Below are 27,188 nucleotides of genomic sequence, written 5' to 3'. Positions count from 1 at the left end.
TCACGCCTAAACTACTGAACCAATTTGCATGAAATTTGGTATGGAGATATTTTGATACCCGAGAAAGGACATAGGCTACCTTTTATTGCGAAATATGTACCACGGGCGAAGCCGGGGCGGATCACTAGTTTACTATACTCCAACACGAACATTTATGTATTCAATTAGTCTTCTTAGTAGCACTTTTGAATCGACACAACATATTTTTTAACATTTTGAAAGTTTTATTAACTACTATTATAGAAGTTTCTTCTTTCTACCTTCAAGCCGAATTAAATAACTTTTTACAATACTGAATACTGATGCCATCTGTACACAAATAGCAATTATATCTGACTCGTAAAAGCGCCATCTGCTGTTGAGTTTTAGGAATAATTACATTCTACTTATCAATATTCTTCTTGCCATAACAGAAAAAAAACACAATATTAATTTTTAATTTTATTTTTAATGTTGTAAACTGTATTATATCTTATATATTATAAAAATGAATCGCAAAATGTGTTGGTAAGCGCATAACTCGAGAACGGCTGAACCGATTTCGATAATTCTTTTTTTATTATATTCCTTGAAGTACGAGGATGGTTTTTATGTAGAGAAAACGTAAATATGTACCACGGGCGAAGCCGGGGCGGACCGCTAGTATTTAATAAATATAATTTACTATTACTATACTTTTAATTTAAATTATAATAACAATAATTATGAAAACAATGTGAAAACGTCAACAGTCAACACATATTTTTTTAGGCTGACATCACTGTCAGATTGCTCAACTCCGTGAAAGAACTGTGACGCACTCACCACTCCACGGGAATTTAGATAAAAATTAAAATAGTTTGTTCATGTTAATAGTGTGTGTATTGTGTGTAAGGGTTCTTCGGAACCTTTTCTGCGTTCGAAGTTTAAATTCAAACAACTGGGCGGCACTGTGTTTATGTGAAGTGCGCTCAAAATTTGTGAATCAAGATGAATAATTTTACTAAAACACCGAAAACTACGCCGATAACAGATGATTATGATATCTCCAACACAGTCCTTGGCCTTGGAATCAACGGAAAGGTAGGTTTGTCATCAATTAAACTGGGGATTTTTCAAATTTTTGGGAAACCTCTGTTACACATTTATTGTTTACATGCATGACGTAAAGTTCAAAAATATACTTACGCTGATGAGTTTTTGTGGTCGCGCGACAAATTTAATCTCGAATTCTTAAAATTTCAATGCCGTTTGTGCAAAAAAGTTTTATTTATAGAAATGAGCAATGCGTTTTAATCGTTCAACATTTTGATACCTGTTTTCAAGAATTATGTTAAAGTTAAAAGTTCATTTTAAAACGAAATTATATAGGTATTTTCTGATATACTGGTATGCCATTGCAATGGCACTTTAAATCAAATTATGGTTATAAGTTGTTGGGTTGGCTTTAGTTAACTGCCGCACGAATTTGTTGGAAATATTTATATTTTTAGTTAGCTAGGTAATGTAAGATTGTCATTCCAAAATATTATCGTTAGGAAACTTGTAGTTTTTTAGTTATTAATTTTTAAAGTTAATAATTTTTTGTGCGAAAAAAGTGCATTTATCCGTTTTGTTGTGCAAAAAAAGCGGACCAAGACGTTCCATTTCACTGTACTGTGACTTTACGCTGCGGCCGGCGAGTGCCAAAAGCGACTTTAGGGCGATTCCTACTCAAAAAAAACAATCTACGTAGGTAGGTTAAAAAACTATTAAACTTTTATTTTTAATATCCAAATAGGTAGCGAGGAGCGAAGCGACGAGCGTGTTAGGTTAACTCTTGAACTGCCGCACGAGCCGAGCGAACGAAGCGAGCGTGCCGCGGCAGCGGCCGGCGAGTGCCAGAAGTGACTTTAGGGCGATTCCCACTCAAACAAAATAGACGTGTGGCACTCGGGGACTGCCGCGGCAAAGCTATTGCATAGCATGCCTTCAAGCCACACCTCCGTGCCCGTCGGAGTGGGGAGCGTGAGGTTTTTCGTAACGCAATTTCTGGATTCGGTCCCCGCGCTCAAGGCCCGCGATAGAAGCTATGCAATAGCTTAAAAAAATCTACGTAGGTTAAAAAACTATTAAACTTTTACTTTTAGTATTCAAATAGGTAGCGAGGAGCGAAGCGACGAGCGTATTAGGTTTAACTCTTGAACTGCCGCACGAGCCGAGCGAGCGAAGCGAGCGTGCCGCGGCAGCGGCCGGCGAGTGCCAGAAGCGACTTTAGGGCGATTCCCACTCAAATAAAAAAAACTACGTAGGTTTTCACAACTTGTTTGTATTTTATTTATGTATCGTAAAATTTTTGTTACACCACTTCCATACATTTTGAGGTTAGAATAGGAAAATTGATTTTTCTCCAAAACTATTAGTTTCCTAACTTTCCCCTTTTGGTGGGAGGGTCCCCCCCTCATCCCCCCCATTCCCCCCCCACAAAAAACCTATAATACGTGCGGCAGTTCTCTAAAGAAACCCCGTACCTGTACCTACAGCTTTCTGAATATCTTCCTAATCAGACATACACAAAATAATGCATATTATGTTTCAAACTTAATTTTCTAAAATACTTTAGTAACAACTGAAAAATGTATCTGGATTATTTAAATATCCAAACTGTTGTAAACTGCGATTAAACAACATTATGACTCTTAGTCCGGCCATACACAGACTGCTTGAGCGGTCGGTCGTTAACTGCTCGAGCTGTTGCTACAAACCGCGCAGTTGATGGCTTGAAGTGGTCGCAACTGCTCAAGCAGTCTGTGTATGGCAGTGAATAAATGTCTATAGTTCACTGCACGGTCGCGGTTTCAAGCAGTCTCGCAGGTAGACACGATTATGGTACCTACAAGGAACAGGAATAGAATTGAAATGCCATTTTTCCGATTAGCTAAAGTTAAAAATTCATTTATGGGTCAAGGTATACGCTTATATAATAGAATTCCTCACAATATTAAAGAGTTTAGTAGTTCTAAATTTAAAACTTATATAAAAAATGTACTAGTTCAGAGAGCGTACTACAGTATTCAGGAATATATGGAACGATAAAGACCCATGGAGGGTTATCGCGTAAAAACCACAGGACAGTTCTTTGGCATATTATGATATATTATGTAGTTAGATATAAGTTACATATTACGTAATATTGACATAATTTAAAAGAGCAACTATGGAGTTTCTTGCCGATTCTTCTCCATAGATACTGCTTTCCGAATCGGTGGTAAATGTTAAAAATACTCATGTAATGACTATTCGAAAGTGCTACTAAATAGTAGTCTAATTGAATAAATGAATGTTTGAGTTTGAGTTTGAGCTCAACTGCTTCAAGCGGTCCATGTACGGTCGCCCTTAAACCATTTGAATAATATTTAACTCCACATAATATAAAGTTTGTTTATGACATTACTGTTAGTTCATAATTAATTAAAAAACTGACGTAGTGTAAATATTAATTAACAATATAGTGAGAAGGATAGATTGCTTAGATAAATGCAAAATATCAAATAGGAAATAGTATTATTTATCTATACAAAAAAACCCATTTTGTTCATTATGCCACTTCAACAGCAATTATTTTGACAGAAGATTTAAAACTGTAGTAAAAATTTATATGCAACTAGTATTTGCATCCAATTCTCTATAGGTACAATAAAAATGAAACACTAAGAGCGTATACGCACTATGCGGGTAGCCGTCCGGCTGACCGCAAACACAATTATGTACGTAATATTCATTTCTATGCGCACTGCGATGCGGCTACCGCAGACCGCACAGTGCGCATAGAAATGAATATTACGTACATAATTGTGCTTGCGGTCAGCCGGACGGCTACCCGCAATGCGGCTACCCGCATAGTGCGTTTACGCTCTTAATGTGTGGGTAAACCTTTAAACTCGAAAATGACAAATTGGGATTTTTTTTTTACTTTTTTGTTAAGACATAATGAATTTTCTTATGGAGAGAAAACACGAAACAGGGGCAATAGAGCAGATCAATATCTGCTGGGACACATTGTAAATAAATATAAATTTTGTGAAATTGAAGTAACTTTTGAACATATTTCATTTATTAGCCACTAAGTTGGTTGCAGTTTTGGCAGCTCTTACCACATCATACCTATATAAAGAATACATTTCAGTCCTAAAAACAATAGCTTGATGCAACAATATTGATATAAGACTCATATATATTTTAGTTTCCAAACTTAATGAAATTGATAGTAATGTATTTTTTTAATATAGCAAGTCATTATTTCAAAGCAATATTTAAATACTTGATATACTATTTCACTCTAAATAGTGACTCAGTGTACTAGTAGGTAAGTATTTAAGAAACGGACAAACAAATTATCATTCACTAGCTGGGCCCTACGGTTTCACCCGTGTGGAGCTGCTCCTTAACATGATGATATATAGACTTCCTCGATAAATGGGCTATCTAACAGCGAAATAATTTTCAAATCAGACTAGTATTATAATATTAGTATAGATTAACAACTGTTTTTTTCCATTTCCAATGTGTAATTTTGTTGCTTTTTAACGTCAAGTTGATAAATAATTTTTTATATGAAAAATAAAAAAAAAAATGTTGAACTCAACTTGATATACTTGTTTGTTTATTTGTGTCATGAACAAAAAATAAATTATATAGCAGTTTAAAGTATTGCCTTGCCCAACTCTGACCTCTAAATGTGTATGCATTTTTATTTTTATACTATAAATTACTAGCTGTTCCCTGGGGTTTTACCTGCATTGCTCTGCTCCTATTGGTCTGAGCACAATGATATGTGTATATATTGCCTTCCTCGTTATATGGTCTATCCATTACTGAAAGAATTTTTCAAATTGGTCCTACCGGAATCTCAGGAACTACGGTTCCTGAGATAAGCATGTTGAACTGAATAAAAAACTCTTCAGCTTTATAATTTTAGTATAGATTGCTTTTAAATCTTGTTTATTGTACTTACTCTTATTATTAAAGTGAAACTTTTATTACATCGTCTCAAACTTTTTGGTCTGTGTAGCGCATGTCGCGTGTATCGCGGCTGCCGAGTAGGTATACCTACTCGGCAGCCGACCGACACGCGACATGCGCTACACAAAGCAGTGTTCGGAACCGTTCGAACAGTTTCACTTTTACCGTGGTTTCATAAAACCACACAACATTTTTTTGCTGATTGCTCACATTATTACCTAGAAATCAAGTTGGCTAAGATGTTTCCGCTCTTGAATTTATTCTTGTTATTATTACATGAACAAATTCTACAAATCTAAAATCATAAACATTCTTTAGATTATAAATAGTCTGCCAATACTTTGTTACAACTATGTTTTATTAATACTTAGAAGTAGTATAAATAAACTTTTTATATATAAAGGTGATGAAATATACTGTAAAAATACTCTATATGATTTACAGTACACAGTAAGTGATTACATAAGTTCAACGACTTGGCACATACAATGTGAATCATGGCACAAACATTGGTATTGGTAAATGACATCTCTATGATGTAATACTAATGAATGTTTTATCATTATTTTCGTTTTTGTAAAGGAAGTTTATGTTTAAACTAGAGCGGTTTTAAGACAAACGTTTTCAATGTTTGACTTTGAGTTTTAAGTTTATCTATGTCGCAGTCATCTGGTTGAATTTGCTATTTGATTGAATGACTAGTGCCTTGATTGAATGACGATATTTAATTGAATGACTAGGCCGAACATTGATTTTACAAGCGTCACTCAATGTCCAACTAGTTAGCAGGTTGTAACATAGCCCTTTGTCTTTCTCTCGTCATTCAGACAAATGGCATATTTAACCAGATAACGGCGACATTATACATTCATCCCATGCGGGGTTTAGGTCACGACACATCAGTCACCATGATGACCAATTACCTCCTCCAAAGATTTTTTGTGCACATGCAATCTCATCACGATGTCAACGTAGTGACTTATGTTATTTGATCTAAAAATTATATTAAATCTGGGTGTAGTGGTGACTGCATATTGTAAAGTAAAAAATGTGTGCATGTACTATATAGTGTAGGTACACACGTAAGAAGTGAAACTTCTTTATGACCTTATTTTTCAAAAAATAATTTACTATATGCAACTTTACAGAAATACGTCGAATCACGCGTGGTAGGGATAAGAAAAAATAGGCGCGTAACGAAAAAATGTCACGCGTAACGAAAAAATGTTAAACTAAATTTTTTTCCAACCCCGATAAAGCAGTTTCACTTCAAAAATATATGGAAAACATCTTTCAAACTATAACTCTCTTGTCCTAACAAATATTTTCAAAAAGAGCTCAAGCATAATCAAGTAGTGTATACTATGCCTACAGGGTAGGAATTTAGTATTTACCAATAAAATATATTTTATGTTGATTCCCCAATTGGAAATCCCTTAATCTCTCAGCTGATAATGATTAAATTATAATACTCTATCAAGGATGTAGGAAACCTATAGGAAGTGATTTTACAAATAAACGCTTCTGTAATTAGTTTATCAAATTTTTAGTGTTTCTGGTATGATAAAAAGTTGATTTCCGGTTAAGTTATTATTTTTTTATAATATAAAAATAAGTCGGGTTTTCCTTCCTGACGCTATAACTCCATGAATTTCCACGGTTTTGCATTCGTTGGAAAAGTCTCGGGCTCCGTGAGGTTTTTAGCAAAGAAAAGGTGATATTTCCTCAGGTTTATCAGAATTATGTTTCACATGTACTAATATCTATGCGAGTATACTGTATTACTATTAGTACTGGGGCAGCTATACTGTATTACTGACTAGACTGCACTGCTGTACTGCCCTATTGTCCTGTTATGTTTTCTCTCCATAAGAACATTCCTTGTGCCTTAACAATTAACGTAAAAAAAGCCGAATTGCGCAAGCCATTCTCGAGGGTTATACATTTTTAATATATAGATTTTTTTAAATACAATTAATAAATGAAGCAATAAAAATTACAAAACAGATATTATTGCTTTTAAATCACGTCATTATGACGTGATTAGAGCTAAATATTTGTACGGATATTGTATGCTGTTTAAGGAAAATCTTTGTTAGTAGGTATTTATTGTTTACAATTTTGAAGCAATTAATAAACTCGTGACTGCAGTATGAATGGCTTGCTGGTACATGTAACTTAAGTAATGCTGAAATTTATAGTAAGTGAGAAAATGAATAGATATATAGTTGTGTTTGTTTCTGCTAAACCAAAATTGATGCATTTTATACTCAAAATCAAAATAGTTGTTTATAACTAACTTGAAGAATTCACCAGTAGAAAGCTACAATAGTAATTTTTGGCCAGTAAATCTAGATAAATGTCTAAAGTATCAATAATTTAAACTAATCTTATATGCTAAGATAAAGCTAAAGTTTGTTTGTTTGTTTGAACGCGCTAATCTCAGGAACTACTGTTTCGATTAGAAAAAGATTTAAACTGCTAATAGTCCATTTATCGAAGCAGGCTAGATTATAATATATCATCACGCTAAGTCAAACAAGAGCAGAGAAAGATAATTTTTAATGCAGACGTTGGTAACGATGAATGCATTATGTATGTTTGTTAAACCACTGAACATATTATGATGATACTTGGCAGTGACTTAAATTATAACATAATATGAGCTGTAGAAATGCTTGATTCTGCCCGTAGGTGAAACCGCGAGGCACAGCTAGTATCATCATTAACAAGGATGTATTAGATAGTCGGATACGCCGGCGCCATGACGCGGATATTTTTTATCGTTATCAACGAGTTACGCTGATAAGCTGACTGAATGTGCATTTATCGCTAATTTTATGTGTGGTTAGGTAAGTCCTTGTGATTCAGAAGAGGTGAAATAGTATGAAATATTAAGGAACTAGCTTTCCGCCCGCGGCTTCGCCTGCGTTTTCAAAGAAAAGCCCGCATAGTTCCCGTTCCCGTGGGATTTCCGGAATAAAACCTATCCTATGTGTTCATCCAAGTTACCGTCTATGTGTGCTAAATTTAATTGTAATCGGTTCAGTAGTATTTGCGTGAAAGAGTAACAAACATACATACAGTAACACACATACACGTATGTGATGAATGTATATGATGAATGTGTGATGGATGTATATCCATCCTCACAAACTTTCACATTTTTAATATTAGTAGGATAGGATAGCAGCTTCCTCTATAAATGGGCTATCTAACACTGATAGAATTTCTCAAATGGTACCAGTAATTCCTGAGATTAGCGCGTTTAAACAAACAAACAAATTCTTCAGCTTTATAATATTAGTAGGTACACGGTCTACCTATAGATGAAGGAATTTATTATCTTCATTCTTACATAATGTTATGTATGAATATGACTAATATATTGGTTGTGAAAGACGTTTGTGATAATTTTTATTGTACATATTGTATGAATGATAGTACCTAACTACCTTTTAAGGTAGTTAGTAATTAAATTAACGATTAATTTTTTAACACGATTTTTTTAGCTTGGCCTGTGATACGTAACAGACTCCTAGACGAAATTTGTAATAGATTGAATTTAGACTTCGTTCACTTATCAAGGATCGAAGACTATACAATAATTTTATATGAGTTTTAGCGTGTTTTTTTTGCAAATTTGTATTAAATACCTATATTGGAAACTACTTTGTTTAATGCAACTATTTTACTACACGAATTTCTATGTAGGTGTTTGATAATGACCACGACTCACCATGAGCTGTCTTTCGTAAATAGACTTTAGTTTTCATGATTTCCCGTAAATAAAAATAAATTTTAGTTCCCAGTTGTAGATAAAGTATATTTCATCAAAATTAGTTAACTTGCTTTGCGTAAATAATAAACATTATCACTTTGATACAAACTTTCCTACCAAATCATAATAAGATGATGATGACATTAGGCCAATGACTTACTTCGGACTTACCCTTGGCGAAATAGTTAGCATATGAGCGTCATAGCTGGAAGTTTTTGGTTCGTGTTGTATAAATAACTGTTTTTATAAATTGTATGTTCCTACCCTGTGGGAAATACCTAAGCCTTAGGTATTTCCCAGATAGATGTTGTGTCCTAAGGAAACAACTATCGTCTCCTATACCAATTATATCGATATTTAGTTGTATATTTACTATAATTATGTTACCTACTTATGTTTAATCGTGATTCATCATCTATTTTAATAACAATTTTTCTTACTAACTGTGCTAGTAAGTATTTATCGGTAACTACTAAAGCACAGAAAAGTTAATAGACTGTTTCTTTCCGTTTCTTCTCTGTAACTGCTTTTCTAACTGGTAGTAAATCTATACTATGACTGAAGAATTTGTTTGTCTGAACGAGATAATTTAAGGAACTACAGGTCCTAGCCTATTTCATCGAAGAAGTCCATAGGCTATTTACCTTCACGCTAAGACCAATAGGAGTAATTAAGTAAGTAAGTAAGCAATGCGGGTAAAACCGCGGGTCAAAACATATAATTTATAACTTACTAGCTTCCGCCCGCGGCTTCGTCCGCGTGGTGTTTTGATAAAAGGTAGCCTATGTTCTTTCTCAGGGTCTAAAGATTGTCTAATGTATGTGCCAAATTTCATCATAATCGGTTTAAGCGGGAAAGCGTAACAGACAGACAGAGTTACTTTCGCATTTTTAATATTAGTAGGGATATAAGGATTTCTGTAACATGAGCATTCAAATGAACTTTTAAATGAAGTCTCATTGCATGAATGTTTGAATTAAAATAATATATTATTCTTATGAAAAAAACTTCTAGGCATTATCACCACATTACCACATGGGTACAGTAAAGTTTATACTTCATTATAAATCAATGTTTTTATTACGCGTTAATCTATTTATAAGCGGCACGGTTTCGTCCGTATTTCTATAAATAATATCAACTCATGCGTTGCAACTTTGATGTCGGATTTCCCAGGATTATACGTTGTTTTTAATGTTTTTAGGGTTCCGTATCCAAAGCGTAAAACGTGACACTATTACTAAGCCTCCGCTGTCTGATTGTCTCCAGGCTGTATCTCATAAACCGTGGTAGCTAGAAAGCTGAATTTTCACAAATGATGTATTTCCGTTGCCGCTATAACAACAAATACTAAATATTAAAAAAATAATATTAAATGATTTTTTTTATTATAGATGATAGTACGGAACCCATTGTGAGCGCGTCCGACTCGCACTTAGCCGGTTTTATTTGATAAACTCATTCTAGTGAAATGAATGGGTTTATTATAAATATGTGAATCTTTTACATGTGTTTTGCGTTTGATTAAATGTGTAATGAACGATTTTTAATACAGATATTGATTGATATATGTATTTATTTTAAACTAGCTTTCCGCCCGCGGCTTCGCCCGCGTTTTCAGAGAAAAACCCGTTCCCGTAGGATTTCCGGGATAAAACCTATCCTATGTCCTTTCTCGGGTATCAAAATATCTCCATACAAAATTTCATGCAAATTGGTTCAGTAGTTTAGGCGTGATTGAGTAACAGACAGACAGACAGAGTTACTTTCGCATTTATAATATTAGTATGGATATACTAGGTGACCCGGCAACATTGTTTCGCCAGGAAATCCTTATTACTTAGGGATGTATAAAATAATTTACGACATATCAAACCTATTCGTACTTATGAATTATTTCTGTGTGTTTGAATGTAACGGATCATTTACATCAAACGAACATAGAGCTAGAGCAAGAGCATTATTTCGTGATCTTTTAGTGTAAACGAAAACTTCTATTCAGTGTTGTTCAGTATTAGAACATTGCATAGAATCTTTTCTAACGCACTTAGAACAACGAAGGAATTATCTGCGCCTGTTAACACTAAAATAATTCGACAAAGTTGGGTTGGACTTAGAATGAGCATTTGCTCGTTTGATGTAAATTTACCGGAATTTAGAGATGTTTGTTGTATTAATATGTATAAGATTTGCCAGTAAGTATATACGAACGTCAAAAACAAATTTAATTAATATGTAGATACCAACTTTATACCTACTTTTATTAAAGTGTAAATTCAAGTTTCAACACAACTCGGGGTTAGCGACTAGTAAGAAATAATAGTTAGTACAATTAAATTGCTTGCTGGCTGCCGCAGTCATTACGAATCGATTTACTTAAACCGATGAATACGGGTTTTATCATATAGTTAATAGTTATAGAATTATTCGCGTAATAGGTAGTGAATTCTAGATCGAAAATGTTTGGGAAGTACCTACCTATTTTTTCTAAATGTTTTATTGTAAGAATCTTTTGTTTGTTATCTGGAAGAAATCCTTCAATAGACCAGACTAAACGATTTTTTTTGTAATTTTTAGTGCATTAAAGCAATAATAATCAATTGAATCGGTTACTTCTCTATAAATCGCAATTTGACTCGCCCATAGGACACGTTTTAGCGACAACCATAGCGCATAAAAAATATCACGCCGATTTCAGTTCTAATTTCTTAGTAGATAGTTAATTTACTAAACCGTATCCTTTAAGGTTTCATTTATCTATTGTTCAAAATTCATTCAAATCTATCGAATGGTTTGGGGTACAAACAGACTAAAATAATTTTAATAGATTACAATTAAACCTGGGCGCAGTCGGGGTTCGTAATTGAACTGGCATGCTTTGTTGGCGTGAATTTAATAAATTACATCCTACCTTTTATACTTTAAATGATAAAAGCCTTTTTAGGTTTTGTATAGACCATTTCTAAAAATCATCGCGATTATAACATTTGTGTTAGAGCGTTACTTTACTCGTGTGCTTATACGTCATACTATACTAGCTTTTACATCAAATACAATATAATATGTATTATAGGTCTTCTTAACGATGTGCAGCGTTGGGCGAATAGAGGACGATAGTGTAGAGGGCCTAAATGTCTATGATCGGCCGTCGTTGTAGATGTTTATATTCATAATCGCCGTAACTAATGGCGGCAAAAATCGACGATCATATTTTGTTGGGCCAACGCTGCCCATTGTGCAGAGGGCCCATTATTCGATGAGGTATATTCAATTACCTATACTTTGTATTGTTGCTTCTTGGCAGGCACTAGCTCTATGTTTATTCACTTTAAATTTAATTAAATAAATAGTTAGAAAATCTATGACTAAGCGGCGATAAAAGTCCATAAATTTAAATTGTAATAACATAATGTACCTATCTGGTATTTCATAACATTTTTTATTACTATATTTTAATCTTTCGACTTATCTTCACTGCATACTTTGAAGTTTGAACTATGTTTTGTTTACGTACGGATTATGACGTCACATAGGATTTGCGTCAAACTGCAGCTTGTCATAAGGAAGATGAATCATTGTAATATGGCATACATAATCAAACCTATTGGATAGTCTTCACGTATGTATATCAGCTGTATCCTTATCTACGTAGTGTGATACTAAATAATATATTAGGGTCAATCTGGGTAATAGTGAACAGGCATGATTGGAAACAACTCCACTCACTCTTTGAATACCTACATATCCTATTTCCTACTAATATTATAAATGCGAAAGTTTGTGAGGATGTGTATGTGTGTGTTTGTTACTCTTTCACGCAAATACTACTGAACCGATTACAATGAAATTTAGCACACAATATATAGAAGGTAACTTGGATTAACACATAGGGTAGGTTTTATCCCGGAAATCCCACGGGAACGGGAACTATGCGGGATTTCCTTTGAAAACGCGGGCGAAGCCGCGGGCGGAAATCTAGTTTAAAATAATACTGCACAGAATACTAGTAGCTGACGCTAGTACGGGGGTGATAAATGCTTATAGGAAAGATTTGATGGAACTTTTTCAGCCACAATTTTGCGCATGTGTTTGACGCTAATGTTAATTAAATAACGGTAACCGATAAGTGTGTACTCGTGACACCCCACGTGTTTGTGTACTGACATCTGATAAGATAAGAGTCAGTGTTTACGTGTACAAGCCTTTTGCTGTGGGTTTGTCCGTGTTTACAAAGGTTTAGGTACCTAATTGTAGAATAGTTGATAAAAAGGTAGGTCTAGAAGGTTCGTGGAACGATGGGAAGGTTCCACGATGGGTGGAAAAATAAAAAAATATACGTGAAAATTAGGAACTTTGGAATGATGTAATTTTCGTTGCTTTATGGACCGTGATAGTACTTAATTTCTTACTGAAAATATTCATCGTTAAAATGCATTTAATTATAGGACTAATCATATCGTAACTCGTAAGTCGTAACACTGCCAAGCTTAATATTTTGATTTTTCCAAAAATGTATTTTAATTTGCAATAGTTATGTTGATTATCAAATTTTTATTTAACTTTGGCCAATAGAAGGAGACAGCTTTTGGTAGTTTATCATTAGATACAAGAAAAGCAGATGCAAATAACTACATTCAGTGTTGTACATACAAAAACGTTGAGATCAATCAAACAAGCAATAAACAGACAAACTGTTTACATTCCAAGAAGAAATAGTAAATTCTCGTACTGAACAGTTCTTAGATTTGTTTACTAATCTCTAGACTTGTGTACTAGCGAATAAGTATTTTTATTTGCGTATGTTTCCTTAAAAAAGTTCTTACGAATTAAAATTTAGTGAATTTGGCGATCTTATCACTAAAGGTTTGTCCCGGGAACCTAGGTTTTATGCCGACTAATTTGATTAATTCATAAAAGATACATTTAATAGATACACACTACAATACATTTTATAGTTATAGTCGAATTTCAACCACAGGGTGACCACAAGTTTCTATAATTGGCTGTTTATCAAGTTATGTGGTACATAATTATATAAATAAATAGCCTATAACACTCACAGATCACGTTCATATCTAATGGAGAAAGTATTTTTGAAATATGTCCAGCAGTTTCTGAAGTAAGCGCGTTTAAACAGACTCAACTTATCTCTATGTGATTTCAAGTATTATTAAAACTACCTATAGTCTATAGATATAGATAAATCAATATATGTATAAGTAGGTATAATGTTAATTTATCTTCTATAATTTCCCCTGTATGTAATTTCAGGTGGTAGAATGCAAGGAAAAGCGTACAGGCATGCGTCGTGCGTTGAAGGTTCTGCACGACAGTCCAAAAGCCAGGCGGGAAGTGGAACTGCATTGGAGGGCGAGCGGCTGCATGCATATTGTTGAGGTGAGATTATAGATTAACTAGCTTTCCGCCCGCGGCTTCGCCCGCATTTTCAAAGACAAACCCGCATAGTTCCCGTTCCCGTGGGATTTCCGGGATAAAACCTATCCTATGTGTTAATCCAAGTTACCCTCTATATGTGTGCTAAAATTCATTGTAATCGGTTCAGTAGTTTTTGCGTGAAAGAGTAACAAACATCCATTCAAACTTTCACATTTATAATATTAATAGGATTAATAGGATTATATACGGAACTAGCTAGTTTGACTACGGAACCCTAAAACTAGAATATGAATTTAGTGAAAAATATTGATTTTAAAAGAATGGTGCTTTGCGGCAAATAATGTGCGAGGATGTGTAGCGAGGAATGTGTTTGTAATTAATAGCATCGCTTCAAACGCTAAACGCTTCAAACTTCAAACTATACACATTATTGAAATGCTGTACTATTTTCAATTAGACTTTGCGTACGTAGAGCTTTGCGTTTTTCAATCTTCAAATTATCATTTGATAATTTTAAATACATACAGCCTATTTTTTTTAATCCCGGAAGTTATAATCCAGTGGTAAATTTATGTATGTTATGACTTATGATCACACAATATAAGAATATTTACTTTATTTATGTAAAAATAATAATAGTTTAAAAAACTAAAAAACACGCTTTTTATAGAAAACCGAACTTAAAAATAGAAAATTTTATCAAATTAGTGTATTGTCATCGGTCCTCAATAAATCTACAAAGTTTGAACGAAATCTGGCCGTTTAAAGTGAGTCAAAATCGCGCCCAAAGAAGTCGGTTACAAACATACAAACATACAGGTGAAGCTAATATAAAGCGTGTAATAAAAGACGTGTGGCACTCGGGGACTGCCGCGGTAAAGCTATTGCATAGCATCAAGCATGCCTTCAAGCCACACCTCCGAGCCCGTCGGAGTAGGGAGCGTGAGGTTTTTTCGTTACGGAATTTCTCGATTCGGTCTCCGCGCTCAAGGCCCGCGATAGAAGCTATGCAATACCTTAAATTGAAAAGAGCTCTATAGCGCAAAACTTCATCTTTTTGTTGTGCAATTTATTCATAGCTCTAATTTTAGTTTCAATCAATAACTTGTTTAGATTAAAATTTATTCTTAGAAGCCTACGTTTTTAGATTAAATTTCTTAGTAGTCCAACGTAGTATCTATTTATGGATGGGTTATTTTTACGGATAACAATCATTTCTACGGTATTTACTTTTTCATTGTATTTATTTTATTGGGTACCTTCTTAATTTTTAACATAGGTTTTTTCAGTTTAAATTAGCTTTTCGAAGTGAAACTTCTTTATCGGGGTTGGAAAAAAATTTAGTGTAACATTTTTTCGTTACGCGTGATTCGACGACGTATTTCTGTAGTTGCATATTATATAGTAAATTATTTTTTGAATAATAAGGTCATAAAGAAGTTTCACTTCTTACGTGTGTACACTAGTACATTTTTTTAAAATAATAATTGATCTTATTATGCATGACTTATTTTTACGGATAATAATACAATACAGTTTGAATCCAACACATGTAACATTATACAAATGTTGCCATTTCATGTCAAGTTTTAGCGTTCAAATGCTTTAGAAATTCGATCAAGACGCGGGATTCGAACCCACGTCTGTCGTCTTGTCGTCCTTGACCGATTTTTGTCTATTTTTCTATAGGTAATTTATAAAATGTAACCATTTTATATCAATTTGCATCATCATTTCAGATCACAGACGTATACGACAACACCTACGGGGGTAAGAGATGTCTCCTCGTGGTCATGGAGTGTATGGACGGTGGGGAATTGTTCCAGCGGATACAGGACAATAGAGAGGGTGCTTTCACTGAGCGACAGGCTGCTGAGGTAAGTGTTAATGAAAGAAAGAGATGAATTCAGGTAAGGGGCAATGCAAAAGTTGTGCCTTAATTGACTGGCAGGTGGCTTAAACGTGGTAAGGCATGAAAATAAGTGTGGAAGGATGAAAGGAGGTATGCGGAATAGGGAATGGATGAAAGAAGGATGGATTAAGGTGTTTGTAATGCAAAAGTCGTGCCTTAACTGACTGGCAGGTGGCTTAAGTATGTTGTAAGGGATGAAAAATATGAAAATGGATGAAAAGAGATGAATTATATAGGTATATTGGAATGGCAAAGTCGTGCCTTTAAGAAGTGGTGGTTGTCTTGAGAGCATGGTCAGCGATGAAAAACATGTTAATGAATGAAGGAGGAATGAATTCAGGTATTTAAACAGGAGCTTTAAACGGCTGAGATTCTTGTGTAGGGATATAAAAATATGTGGATGAAAAATATACCGGCCGAATTGATAACCTCCTCCTTTTTTTTGAAGTCGGTTAGTGAATTATTATGGTATTTTGGAATGTGAAAGCTGTGCCTTCAACGAAAGACTGGTGGCTGAGATACATGTAAATAGGGAAAGGGATGAAAAAATATGTAATGTATGAAAATAGAATAACATGAATACGTCAATTCAATGTCAATACGTCAATAATTTACTAATGATAACTATGAATTCCATCTAACATAAAATATAATCAAGTTAGAGCCGATTTTTAATGCTTGGATAAAACTTATTCGTCTAATCTACACTAATATTATAAAGAGGAAAACTTTGTTTGTTTGTTTGTTTGTTTGATTGTAATGAATAGGCTCATAAACTACTGGACCGATTTTAAAAATTCTTTCACCATTCGAAAGCTACACTATCCACGAGTAACATAGGCTAGGTTTTATCCCGGAAATCCCACGGGAACGGGAACTATGCGGGTTTTTCTTTGAAAACGCGGGCGAAGCCGCAGGCGGAAAGCTAGTAATGTATAAAACTACCATTTTAAAAACGTATTCTAATTGCCCGTATTTGACAGTTTACGTGACATTTTAATATTATCGTGTAACTTACTATCGTGTACTTTATTGGACGGATAAGTTTTATCCAAGCATTGAAAAATCGGCCCTTAATGAGTTTAATCCATTTAAACCTTATCTAATTAGCCATATCACCGAACAATCTACCTTAATGATTGTATATGTCATTTTTATAGTATCAAATGCTGATAAGTGTTTTCTAGTTTCCCTTTTGCAATCTGGCATCTAATTATTTCCCAATTTATTTATTTATTATTGCTTCTTTGAAACTATACCTTTCATTTCGTTCTTATGTAAAATTTGTTTTATTCTTCATTCTATCTTCTTCAGAACCATCCTTTTAACTACCTATCTATTGTGTCATTGTGCGTTAAAAAGTTAGACTATCGTCTCTATTTCTTCATGTAGATCTCTATTTCTTCTTCACCTTAATATCCATTTCGTTCTTATGTAAAATAAATAATATTCTTCATTCTATGTTCTTCAGAACCATGCTCTTAACTCGCCACTTTGTATTGTGCTTTAAAAAAAAGTTATTCTGCTTAATACTAATTTTAGAACCATTAACCAATCATCCCTTTAAAAAAGTATCTTCTTCCACAGATTATGCACTCAATATGCGTCGCCGTGCGTCACTTACACGACTCTAACATCGCCCACCGCGATATCAAACCAGAAAACCTTCTATACACCAGTATGGCTCCAAACGCAATACTAAAACTGACAGACTTCGGTTTCGCGAAGGAGACATTGAGTCACACAGACACGCTGCAAACGCCGTGCTACACGCCATACTATGTGGCGCCTGAGGTAAGTTGTCTTTTTAGAAACATCAGGAACAAAAATGATGTCGAAAACATAAGAAACATCAGTAACATCAATATAATCAACAATGTCATAAACTACAGTTTATTGAAGTGAAACTTCTTTATCGGGGTCGGAAAAAAATTTAGTGTAACATTTTTTCGTTACGCGTGACATTTTTCCGTTACACGCCATCTTTTTCTTATCCCTACCACGCGTGATTCGACGTATTTCTGTAAAGTTGCATATAGTAAATTATTTTTTTAAAAATAAGGTCATGAAGAAGTTTCACTTCATACGTGTGTACACTAGTACACACACACATTTTTTTTATATGAAAGCTGCCTTCCTTTCGGTCCTCTTTATTTTTTGTCTAATTCTGTGTGTGTTCTGATAATGTGCTTTAATTTTTTTGATATTTTAAATAAATAATATTCCTTCCTTACAGGTGCTAGGGCCAGAGAAATACGACAAATCCTGCGACATTTGGTCACTTGGAGTTGTTATGTATATTCTGCTGTGTGGTTTTCCGCCGTTCTACTCAAACCATGGTCTCGCTATATCGCCAGGGATGAAAAAGGTATGGAAATATATTCTAACAAATATTATGGGCAGCGTTGGCCCAACAAATGATTGTCGATGTTTGCCGCCATTACGGCGATTATGAAGAAACACTACCGTGATTGCCTCTACTCGCCAAACGCTGTCCATTGTGAACAGGGTTTATTAATTTAACTCAAAAAGTTCTTGATCAATTTCAAAAGTTATTTTGTCAGTAGAATAGTCTTTATCACGCCTTACATATTTTATTCAAAAACTACCCTATATATTTTAAAAATTCTTGGAAAGCTACAAATACTACTATATAATTTGAAAATATGATAAGTAATATTTTTTTCTTGCATCTTTCTCCATTACAAAAAATATTTTAAATCTTCCTGACAATGAGAGCCCCACAAAAAAGATAAACCTTTGAAATTACATTTAATTTTAGTCATATTTATGAAACTTAAAATACGGTAAAAACTTAATAAAATACGGTAAATAAATACGGTAAATTAACTTTCTATAAATATTGCTTCATCTCAATTTTGTTTCAGTCTTTTTAGTACTTTTTTTTTTGTTAATTCAGCCACATTTTACCAATATTTTCTATATTTTTTAGATTTTCTATATTTTTTCAGCGCATTAGACTAGGCCAATACGATTTCCCCGAACCTGAATGGTCGAACGTCTCAGCTGATGCAAAAAATTTGATCCGCGGCATGCTGTCTGTTGATCCAGCGAAACGGCTTACTATACACCAGGTAAATACTACTAATATAAATGCGAAAGTTTGTGAGGATGTGTGTGTGTATTTGTTACTCTTTCACTCAAATACTACTGAATCGATTACAGTGAAATTTTGGTATGTTGGTAGCTGAAGATACAGAATAAGGCCACTTTTTTGAAATCCCACAGGATTGGGAACTATACAGGTTTTATTTAAAAACGAGGGCGGAATTCTAATAAAGTAATAAATTATGTATACAGGGTGTCCCACTAATGGTATACTAAGCGTGAAAGAACTTGTAGTTTTAGATGCACTGATCACGTAAAAAACACTTAAATAACAAAAATTTTTTGCTAAATTTTTCCTGAAAATCCATGTTTTCTTCTCTGCAGCCGGCATGTACCGCTTCGCTAATGTGAGCATTTTGTCTATGAAAACATAATCTTAACGATAGCTCACGTGCGGGTGGCAAAGTTGGGCGGGTTGCTTGTTATGGGTGGACACATAGAGTTTTAAGAATTCATCTATTTGAAAAAAAAATGCGTCTGGAATTTTATAAGTATTTTTTACGAACTCAGCGTATGCAAAACTATAACCTCCTTTGAACTTAGTATACCAACAGTGGGACACCCTGTATACATCATCATAGTATGATTTCGTGTTTTGGACGAAATGGTGCTGAATTTTGATAAGGTTTGCGTTTTTAACAAATGCATACTTATATTTACCAATATTATAAATGTAAATATGTGATTATTGATCACGAAATGAGATGATAATTTCAAATATTTTTTTTCATCATAACGCCGCTCGCGCTTGCGAATCTGCGCTACTCAAATTTAGGTATTTAACGTCGCAACGTGGTTCGCGGGACATCACGCTCACGTAAACATAGCGCAATCCGTTTTATATAGATCATCTTCATACTTGATATTATTATTTTTTATATTTTTATTGAAATTGATTCCAGAAGATTACTGGGAACTTTAAAAATTCATTTTGTTACTTTTATTAGTTTCGACGACTTTGTTCTCACGTGTAATTGCTTTGAGTTAAAATGGTACCGTAAAATAGCGTTTTTTGTTAAAAATCGGTAATAGCACCCTTAATAATTAATATTATGAGTCTAGTTGTTCATAGTACGTCAATCTTACTAATATTATAAATGCGAAAGTTTGTGACGATGTGTATGTGTTTGCTTGTTCCCCTTTCACGCAAATACTACTGAAACGATTACAATGAAATTTAGCTACTTAAAGAGGGTAATTTGGATTAACACACAGGTTTTAACCCGGAAATCCCACGGAAACGGGAACTATGCGGGTTTTTCTTTGAAAACGCTAGTAATATTATAAAAGTGTAGAATCGACTTAATTTATTAATATAATATTATAACTATGACATTAATGCTTTTATTTTAGATAAATCTCAACAAGGGACAATCATTTTAAAAATGATTATGACGTATGAATATAAGCGGCTTTATCTTCTAAGCTTTATATTCACAATAATTAATAATGCATCTTAATTTATATCAATAGATAAAAGCGGGCGGAAAGCAGGTTTTATTTTGTGTTTTTATATAATAAAAGACGGGTTGCAACTTGCACTCCGGGAGTGCCGGCAGAAGTGAAAACTTGATTATTAACGTTGAGCATGTTTGATATTTTGGAATGGTATCGCTACGCTTTTTCGATCAGGTCACGTGTCCTGACGCGATTTTAAGAAATTATACCCATTACAGAAACAGTGCTCAACGCCGCTAAAGAAGTTTTCACTTCAATAAATGATTTGATTTGATATTCCACAGGTGATGTCCAGCCCGTGGGTGCGGCAGCACGCGCAGGTCCCGCAGACGCCGCTGCACACGCACGCGGTGCTGCGCGACGCGGGCGACGCGTGGGCGGACGTGCAGGACGAGATGACGCGCTCGCTCGCCACCATGCGCGTCGACTACGACCAGGTGCGCGCGTGTAGCGACAGGTGACAGCTGTCAAGTGTCAAACGTCAGCTGTCAAACGTCATGTGGCAGCTGTCAAATGTCACAGTGTGGATGTGGTTTTTTTTTTTTGATGGCCAGGGTTTTTTGAAGTGAAACTTCTTTGTCGGGGTTGGAAAAAAATTTAGTGTAACATTTTTTCGTTACGCGTGACGTTTTTCCGCTACGCGCCATCTTTTTCTTATCCCTACTGCGCGTGATTCGACGTATTTCTGTTAAGTTGCATATAGGAAATTATTTTTTGAAAAATAAGGTCATAAAGAAGTTTCACTTCTTACGTGTATAGACTAGTACACGCACACATTTTTTATTTTTTGTTAATGGCCAGGGGTTTTTATGACGAAAATTTGGCTTGTGAAGCTGTCAAATGTCATAATGTGAATGTGTTTTGTTTTTTTTTTTGGTGGTGGCCAGTGTGTTTTTTTATAGCGAAATTAGGGCAAGTGTAGCTGTCGAATGCCATTGAACGTAGGTATTGTAGATTTTCTTCGTTTTTTTTTATTACATGGCCAGTGTAAATTTTATGAAGCTTGTTGTTTTTTTAACTGATTTTAGACGCACGAGGCAACGACGCAGGTGCGATTGGAAATTTGATTGTGAATTTAAATGCGTTTTTTTATATTTTTGCCTCTAGCCAGTTGGTTTAGTAACAACTGACCAGTATTCATTATATTCAATTCTTATTTATTTATATTATCTGATATTCTAAATTTGAAAATAATATTAATGATATTTTTTTTCGCTTCCAGGTTCAAATCAAAGCGCTGGAGCAGAGTAACAATTCACTTTTGAACAAGAGAAGGAATAAAGTAGGTGCTTAATATAATTAGGGGTAAAGTAAAATTAGAATATGGTGTAATAAATATAATTATATACAAAAAATATGCTTTTGTGTGAGTACATTCTTAATAATTAGCTAAAAATATATTATTTTTTGTAATAGATTTTTTTGATCTAAGTAAAATTAAAATACAAATTTTTGTTTTGTGTTATAATAAATTAACAGTATTAAAATTATTGCTTATTTTGGCTAATTATTTAGATATGGATCTAAAAATAAGATAAAAATATATATAAGTAAATATATAAATATATAATGAAGAATTCAATTATTTTGAATTTTTCCCATATCGTGCTTGCATTTTCATGCAAAAATGTCTGAATCCTTTTTTCGAAATGGAGTTGTTATACCTATTATAATATAATTATAATATAATATAATTAATTATATTAATATTGCACAATTAATAATAAGTTACAAATAAGTAGTGCTTTTTCTCAGTTCTTTTACATTTTTTTTTTATTTGATAAATACCTTATTTTTAATACTTGTGGATTTTGACAAAAATATCGTTAAATTAATATACTATAGTCAAAATCATCAAAAAATAAAGCATAAGGGCTAAATTTATTAGCAATGCTAACAAGAACTGTCCTAAAAGTTGAGTATAAAAAAAAAATCATACAATACTTATAATTATGTTTCATTTTTTTTTTTCAGAATTCGCAAGTAGAAACAATAACAAAAGTTATATATTTCCTATAATTAAAGAGCGCCACCTAGCGGTGAAATCTGGGAATAGATAGAAAATACCATTTTTTTGGGTTTTTATTGTAATTTAGTTTCACTAAAACTAAATTTAATTTTGACCCAACGTGCGAAAGGGATAGCATCACACAAATATCACAGTTTTTGGTTAGAGTGAAAGAGAGGGTATGATTGTATACGTATTTCCATACGTAGATTATTTTTTGTAGTTTTTTTGCGATTTTTTGTTTTATTTATATTAAATATGTATTGTATAATGCTTTATTAGTTATTTTTATACATTATATATGTATAATAATTAGTTTTTTGTCTTTTTTGTATGTTGTAAGTAATTTCATCAGTGCAAATTTTTATTTTATTTTACATTCGATTAAGGGTTGCAATTTTTTTGTAAATTATTGGAATATTGTTTAAAATGTCCTTATACTGATCTATCTAGCTTAAATAATATATGTATAGAAAATCTATATTTCAATATTATGTCCTCTGTCCTTTTATAGGTCACGCAAATTTATATAAAAATAACTAATATTAAGAAAAATAAACAAATAATTAAGGTTGTGAACAACGCCTTACGCTCAAAAAATCATTAATATTTGAGATTTTTCAAATAACGCACGTCAATTTATACGCAAAATCAATGCATTATATATATATTTATTATTACTATACTATATATTATGTACTTACGGGAGTAATATCATAATAAAAATCAGTTAACTTTCATAAAAGTTAACTGATTTTTTTACCATTAAACAAAGTACACGAAAATATTGCTTAAATTTAAACACAAAAAAGAGAAATTTTCAAAGAAAACTTTTAGTTATTCCTTCTTTTTGTCTGATATGTGAATTAAAATAATAATATATTAGATTGCTTTTCGTTTATAATTTGCAAATTTATGTAATAACCGTCCATTTAAAATATTAGTGTGTATTAAAAAAAATATGGGCGTATAGTTTTGTAAAAAATATGTAGTGATAATGTTTTTCACATGAATTAAATTAATCGTACTAAATCTTTGTTTTTGTTGTTTTAATTGATTTAAAATAAGGTTTTTTTAGTCATATTTACTTAACAAGGAAAGAAAGAGGAAAAGTTTTTTTTTTTTTTCATTAAATCGCTAATTCCAAATAATTTGATTAAAAAGTTTAGTGCAAGTAATTTAATTCTATACCAAGAAAAACTATTATACTATTTTGCTAAATGTATTTAGAAAAAATGTAATTTAAATATATCAAAGTGTTTATGAAAATATCTAAAATAAATAGAAACTACAGCTAATTATGTACTAATAATTTATATTTGGACGTAGTACAAGCTAGCAAAAAAGGCATTTTTTTTTACAAAAAAAAAGTATTTTTTAGAGCAAATATAAAAGAAAAGGTCACAAATTAATACATCGTACATCTAAATATAGTTTTGTCTCTTTCCATCTCAAGTTATTTGATGTAAGAGCGAAAGAGACAACTTTATTGGTTAAAGAACTACTACAATGCGTTTCAAACAAAAATGTGCATCGTCATATTGTGACGTCATTGTTTTCAAATCGAAAAATATGTATATGGTTCATCAAAATAAAGTATGTAGTTGAAAGACAAATTATTCACTCAATATAGATATGAATAAATGTAGTTAAAAAATAATCTCTGTATATAAAACTCAAAGGTGACTGATATAGTGGTCTATCAACGCACAGCCCAAACCACTGGACGTATCGGGCTGAAATTTGGCATGCAGGTAGATGTCATAACGTAGGCGTCCCCTAAGAAAGGATTTCCCGAAATTCTTGCGGGAACGAACGTTGAAAAACGCGCTTGTCGCACAGATTTTGTTCGTGGTGTCCTCTCTATAATAATACCTCAATGGTTTAAAGTGGGTCAAAATCGAGTCAGGAGTCGGTTACATACAAACATATACAGGGGAAGCTAATAAAAGCGTGTTAAAAAGAAAAACTATCCAAAAATTTGTCGTCCAAACATTTTTATCCATCTTTAACAGACGCATTTTTATTTGAAACGCATTATAAGTATGAATTAAATCATTTTACAAGTAAAGACAGTTGCCGAGCATAGTCTTAGAGAGTTAAGTACTAATATTAAGTACGGTTTGAAAATGTTAGCATTTATTTAATAAATTAGTTGTAGTTTTTTGGTGTATTATTTTAAAATAACTTAGGGCATTCAATTGTATGTTTATCATTGCTTTGTTATATTATTATGGTTTAATCCAAATTTCTAATTTCGTGGTTTTTAGCAATAATATCACGAAATTCTGAATTTTGTTTGGATTAAGCCGAAATAGTTAAAAAGAAACTTCTATGGCAAGATTCAAAGATACCAAAATCGTCGCCTTACTATATGACGTGACGGTTTTGCCATGACGCGACCTTGAAATTTTACTCTCAACGCGCCTAAAGAAGTTTCACTTCAAAAATATCTAGGTGTACTATATGTTTATCTCACTATACAAAATGGTGTGATGATCAAAATTTCATCACAAAAGTACAAGGAATTTCATACAATAGATATATTAATATTAGAATTTTTTTCTGACTGTACTTGCGTACTTATATTGCTACTTACATCACGGTTGCCAAAATATGATGTTCAATTAAGAATAAATATTTAGATTAAGAAAATGTGTTTTATTTCTCTGTTATTTTCCTTTACACTAAGCATTATTATTATAAAGTATTTTTATTTGTTACCAGGTATTATACCGATTATTATAAATTCAGAAGTTTTAATATTATCGCAAAAACTAAAGAACGGATTTTAATAAAACTTGGCCATGTACCACTAAGAGCATTAGCACAACAAATAATCTAAGTATAAGTTTTTATGCTAGTAAGTTTTCCTTGAATTTCACAAACTCGAACTCAAGCAGTCATTTTTTCAATATTCTTCTATTTCACATCTGTTTCACTGATCTTATAGTACATAAGTGAATATTAAACCTTCGGAACAGAAAGAACCTATCGCCACAATAATTTCGTTAAATCACACGTTGCATTTACATCAAACGAGTGAATGCTCATTCTAACCCCACTATATCAAATTATTTTAGTGTAAACAGGCATAGAACATTCTTTCGTTGTTCTTAGTGCGTTCGAAAAGATTCTGTGCATTGTTCTAATACTGAACAACACTGAAATCGAATTTTCGGTTACACTAAAAGATCACGAATGAATGCTCTTGCTCTATAGTCTATAGCTCTACGTTCGTTTGATGTAAAATGTCAATGCACCGACATAGTAAGCATTGCTTATTGCACTTAGTTTTGTATCACATTAAAGCGCGTCACACACGGTGAAGATACTATAATATTGTATCATATGATACTGTAATATTTTATATTACAGTATCTTAAGGTATCCGGTATCAGCGTTCTGACCATCATTTTTCTTTTTGTCATTGCGTACTAAGGACCCCTGTAGAACCGCCATCCTGTTACAATTAATGACCCGAAATTTTGTGGGTAATATAAAATATTACAGTATCTTAAGGTATCCGGTATCAGCGTTCTGTCCATCATTTTTCTTTTTGTCAATGCGTACTAAGACCCCTGTAGTCCCCGCTGATACCGGATACCTTAAGATACTGTAATATAAAATATTACAGTATCTTAAGATAAAATATTATAGCATCTTCACCGTGTGTGACGCGCTTAACTGTAATAGAGTTCATGCTGTCCCTGCAAACGTTTTCCTGCCTTACTCTAATCAAGTTATCACATATAAGTGAAAAATACCTAAAAGTTGGCCGATTTTCTGATTTACCTACTCAATAGGCAATACAAATTTCAAGAGAATGTTTCCGTTGAACCTTTGCGAAGGAGTATGAAAACTAACATTGTGATACGAGATTTTTATATTATAGGGAATTAAATGCGATTTAGATAATATAGGTAGATTGGTAACAAGTTTGTCAGTTTGTCTTTCATCATGAGGCGGGATTCGAACCCGCATGTTTTTTAATATGTACTTGTAATAAAAATCTTATCTTATATATAAAATTCTCGTGTCACAATGTTAGTATGCATACTCCTCCGAAACGGGTGGACCGATTCTCATGAATTTTTCTGTGCATATCGGGTAAGTCTGAGAATCGGCCAACATCTATTTTTCATAATATGTACCACGGGCGAAGCCGGGGCGGACCGCTAGTTTTAAATATTTCGTAAATACCTAGTTCTTGACTATTCAATACAAATAAGAGTAATTTCTTAATAAGTAGATTCTGATATTAAATAGAGGAGAAGAAATAAAACACACATTATTCTCATATTGATATATTTCAATTAAAATTTTAAAATATAACGAACAATAATATTTTATATTCTTACACTTTACGATGGAAACACAACGCCAATCTCACAACTACGTTACTATAACAATAAACTTAATAAATAGCATAAATCAAACGAATTATACAATTATAAATAAAATGGCGTAGATATTGCATACATTCAAAAATAGCCTTAAAACTAGTTAAAAATACAGACAAT

General features: G+C 33.1%; 1 protein-coding gene across 1 annotated transcript; it reads left to right on the top strand.

Moving 5' to 3' along the window:
• The first annotated feature begins 768 nt into the window (after positions 1-768).
• MAPk-Ak2 (MAP kinase-activated protein kinase 2) lies at positions 769-23,750 on the top strand. Its single transcript, XM_090118531.1, has 9 exons — positions 769-1,062; positions 14,033-14,158; positions 15,898-16,035; positions 17,658-17,864; positions 18,307-18,438; positions 19,043-19,165; positions 20,942-21,094; positions 21,880-21,939; positions 22,632-23,750. The coding sequence occupies exons 1-9, from the start codon at positions 970-972 to the stop codon at positions 22,674-22,676; spliced, it is 1,077 nt and encodes a 358-aa protein (XP_089974657.1). The 5' UTR covers positions 769-969; the 3' UTR covers positions 22,677-23,750.
• The last annotated feature ends 3,438 nt before the right edge of the window (positions 23,751-27,188 follow it).

The sequence above is a fragment of the Colias eurytheme genome, chromosome 30 (assembly GCF_061535395.1).
Source record: "Colias eurytheme isolate Ceu_HAF_F1 chromosome 30, ilColEury1 Martin Lab GWU primary, whole genome shotgun sequence".
In the NCBI taxonomy this organism is placed as follows: Eukaryota; Metazoa; Arthropoda; class Insecta; order Lepidoptera; family Pieridae; genus Colias; species Colias eurytheme.
This window is presented reverse-complemented; position numbering and strand designations above follow the sequence as displayed.

Excerpts from the sequence above, each read along its gene's own strand:
- MAPk-Ak2 (XM_090118531.1), top strand. The coding sequence starts at position 970 with ATGAATAATTTTACTAAAACACCGAAAACTACGCCGATAACAGATGAT. Across the intron at positions 14,159-15,897 it reads GCTGCATGCATATTGTTGAG|ATCACAGACGTATACGACAA; the intron begins GTGAGATTATAG and ends TCATCATTTCAG. Across the intron at positions 18,439-19,042 it reads TATCGCCAGGGATGAAAAAG|CGCATTAGACTAGGCCAATA; the intron begins GTATGGAAATAT and ends ATATTTTTTCAG.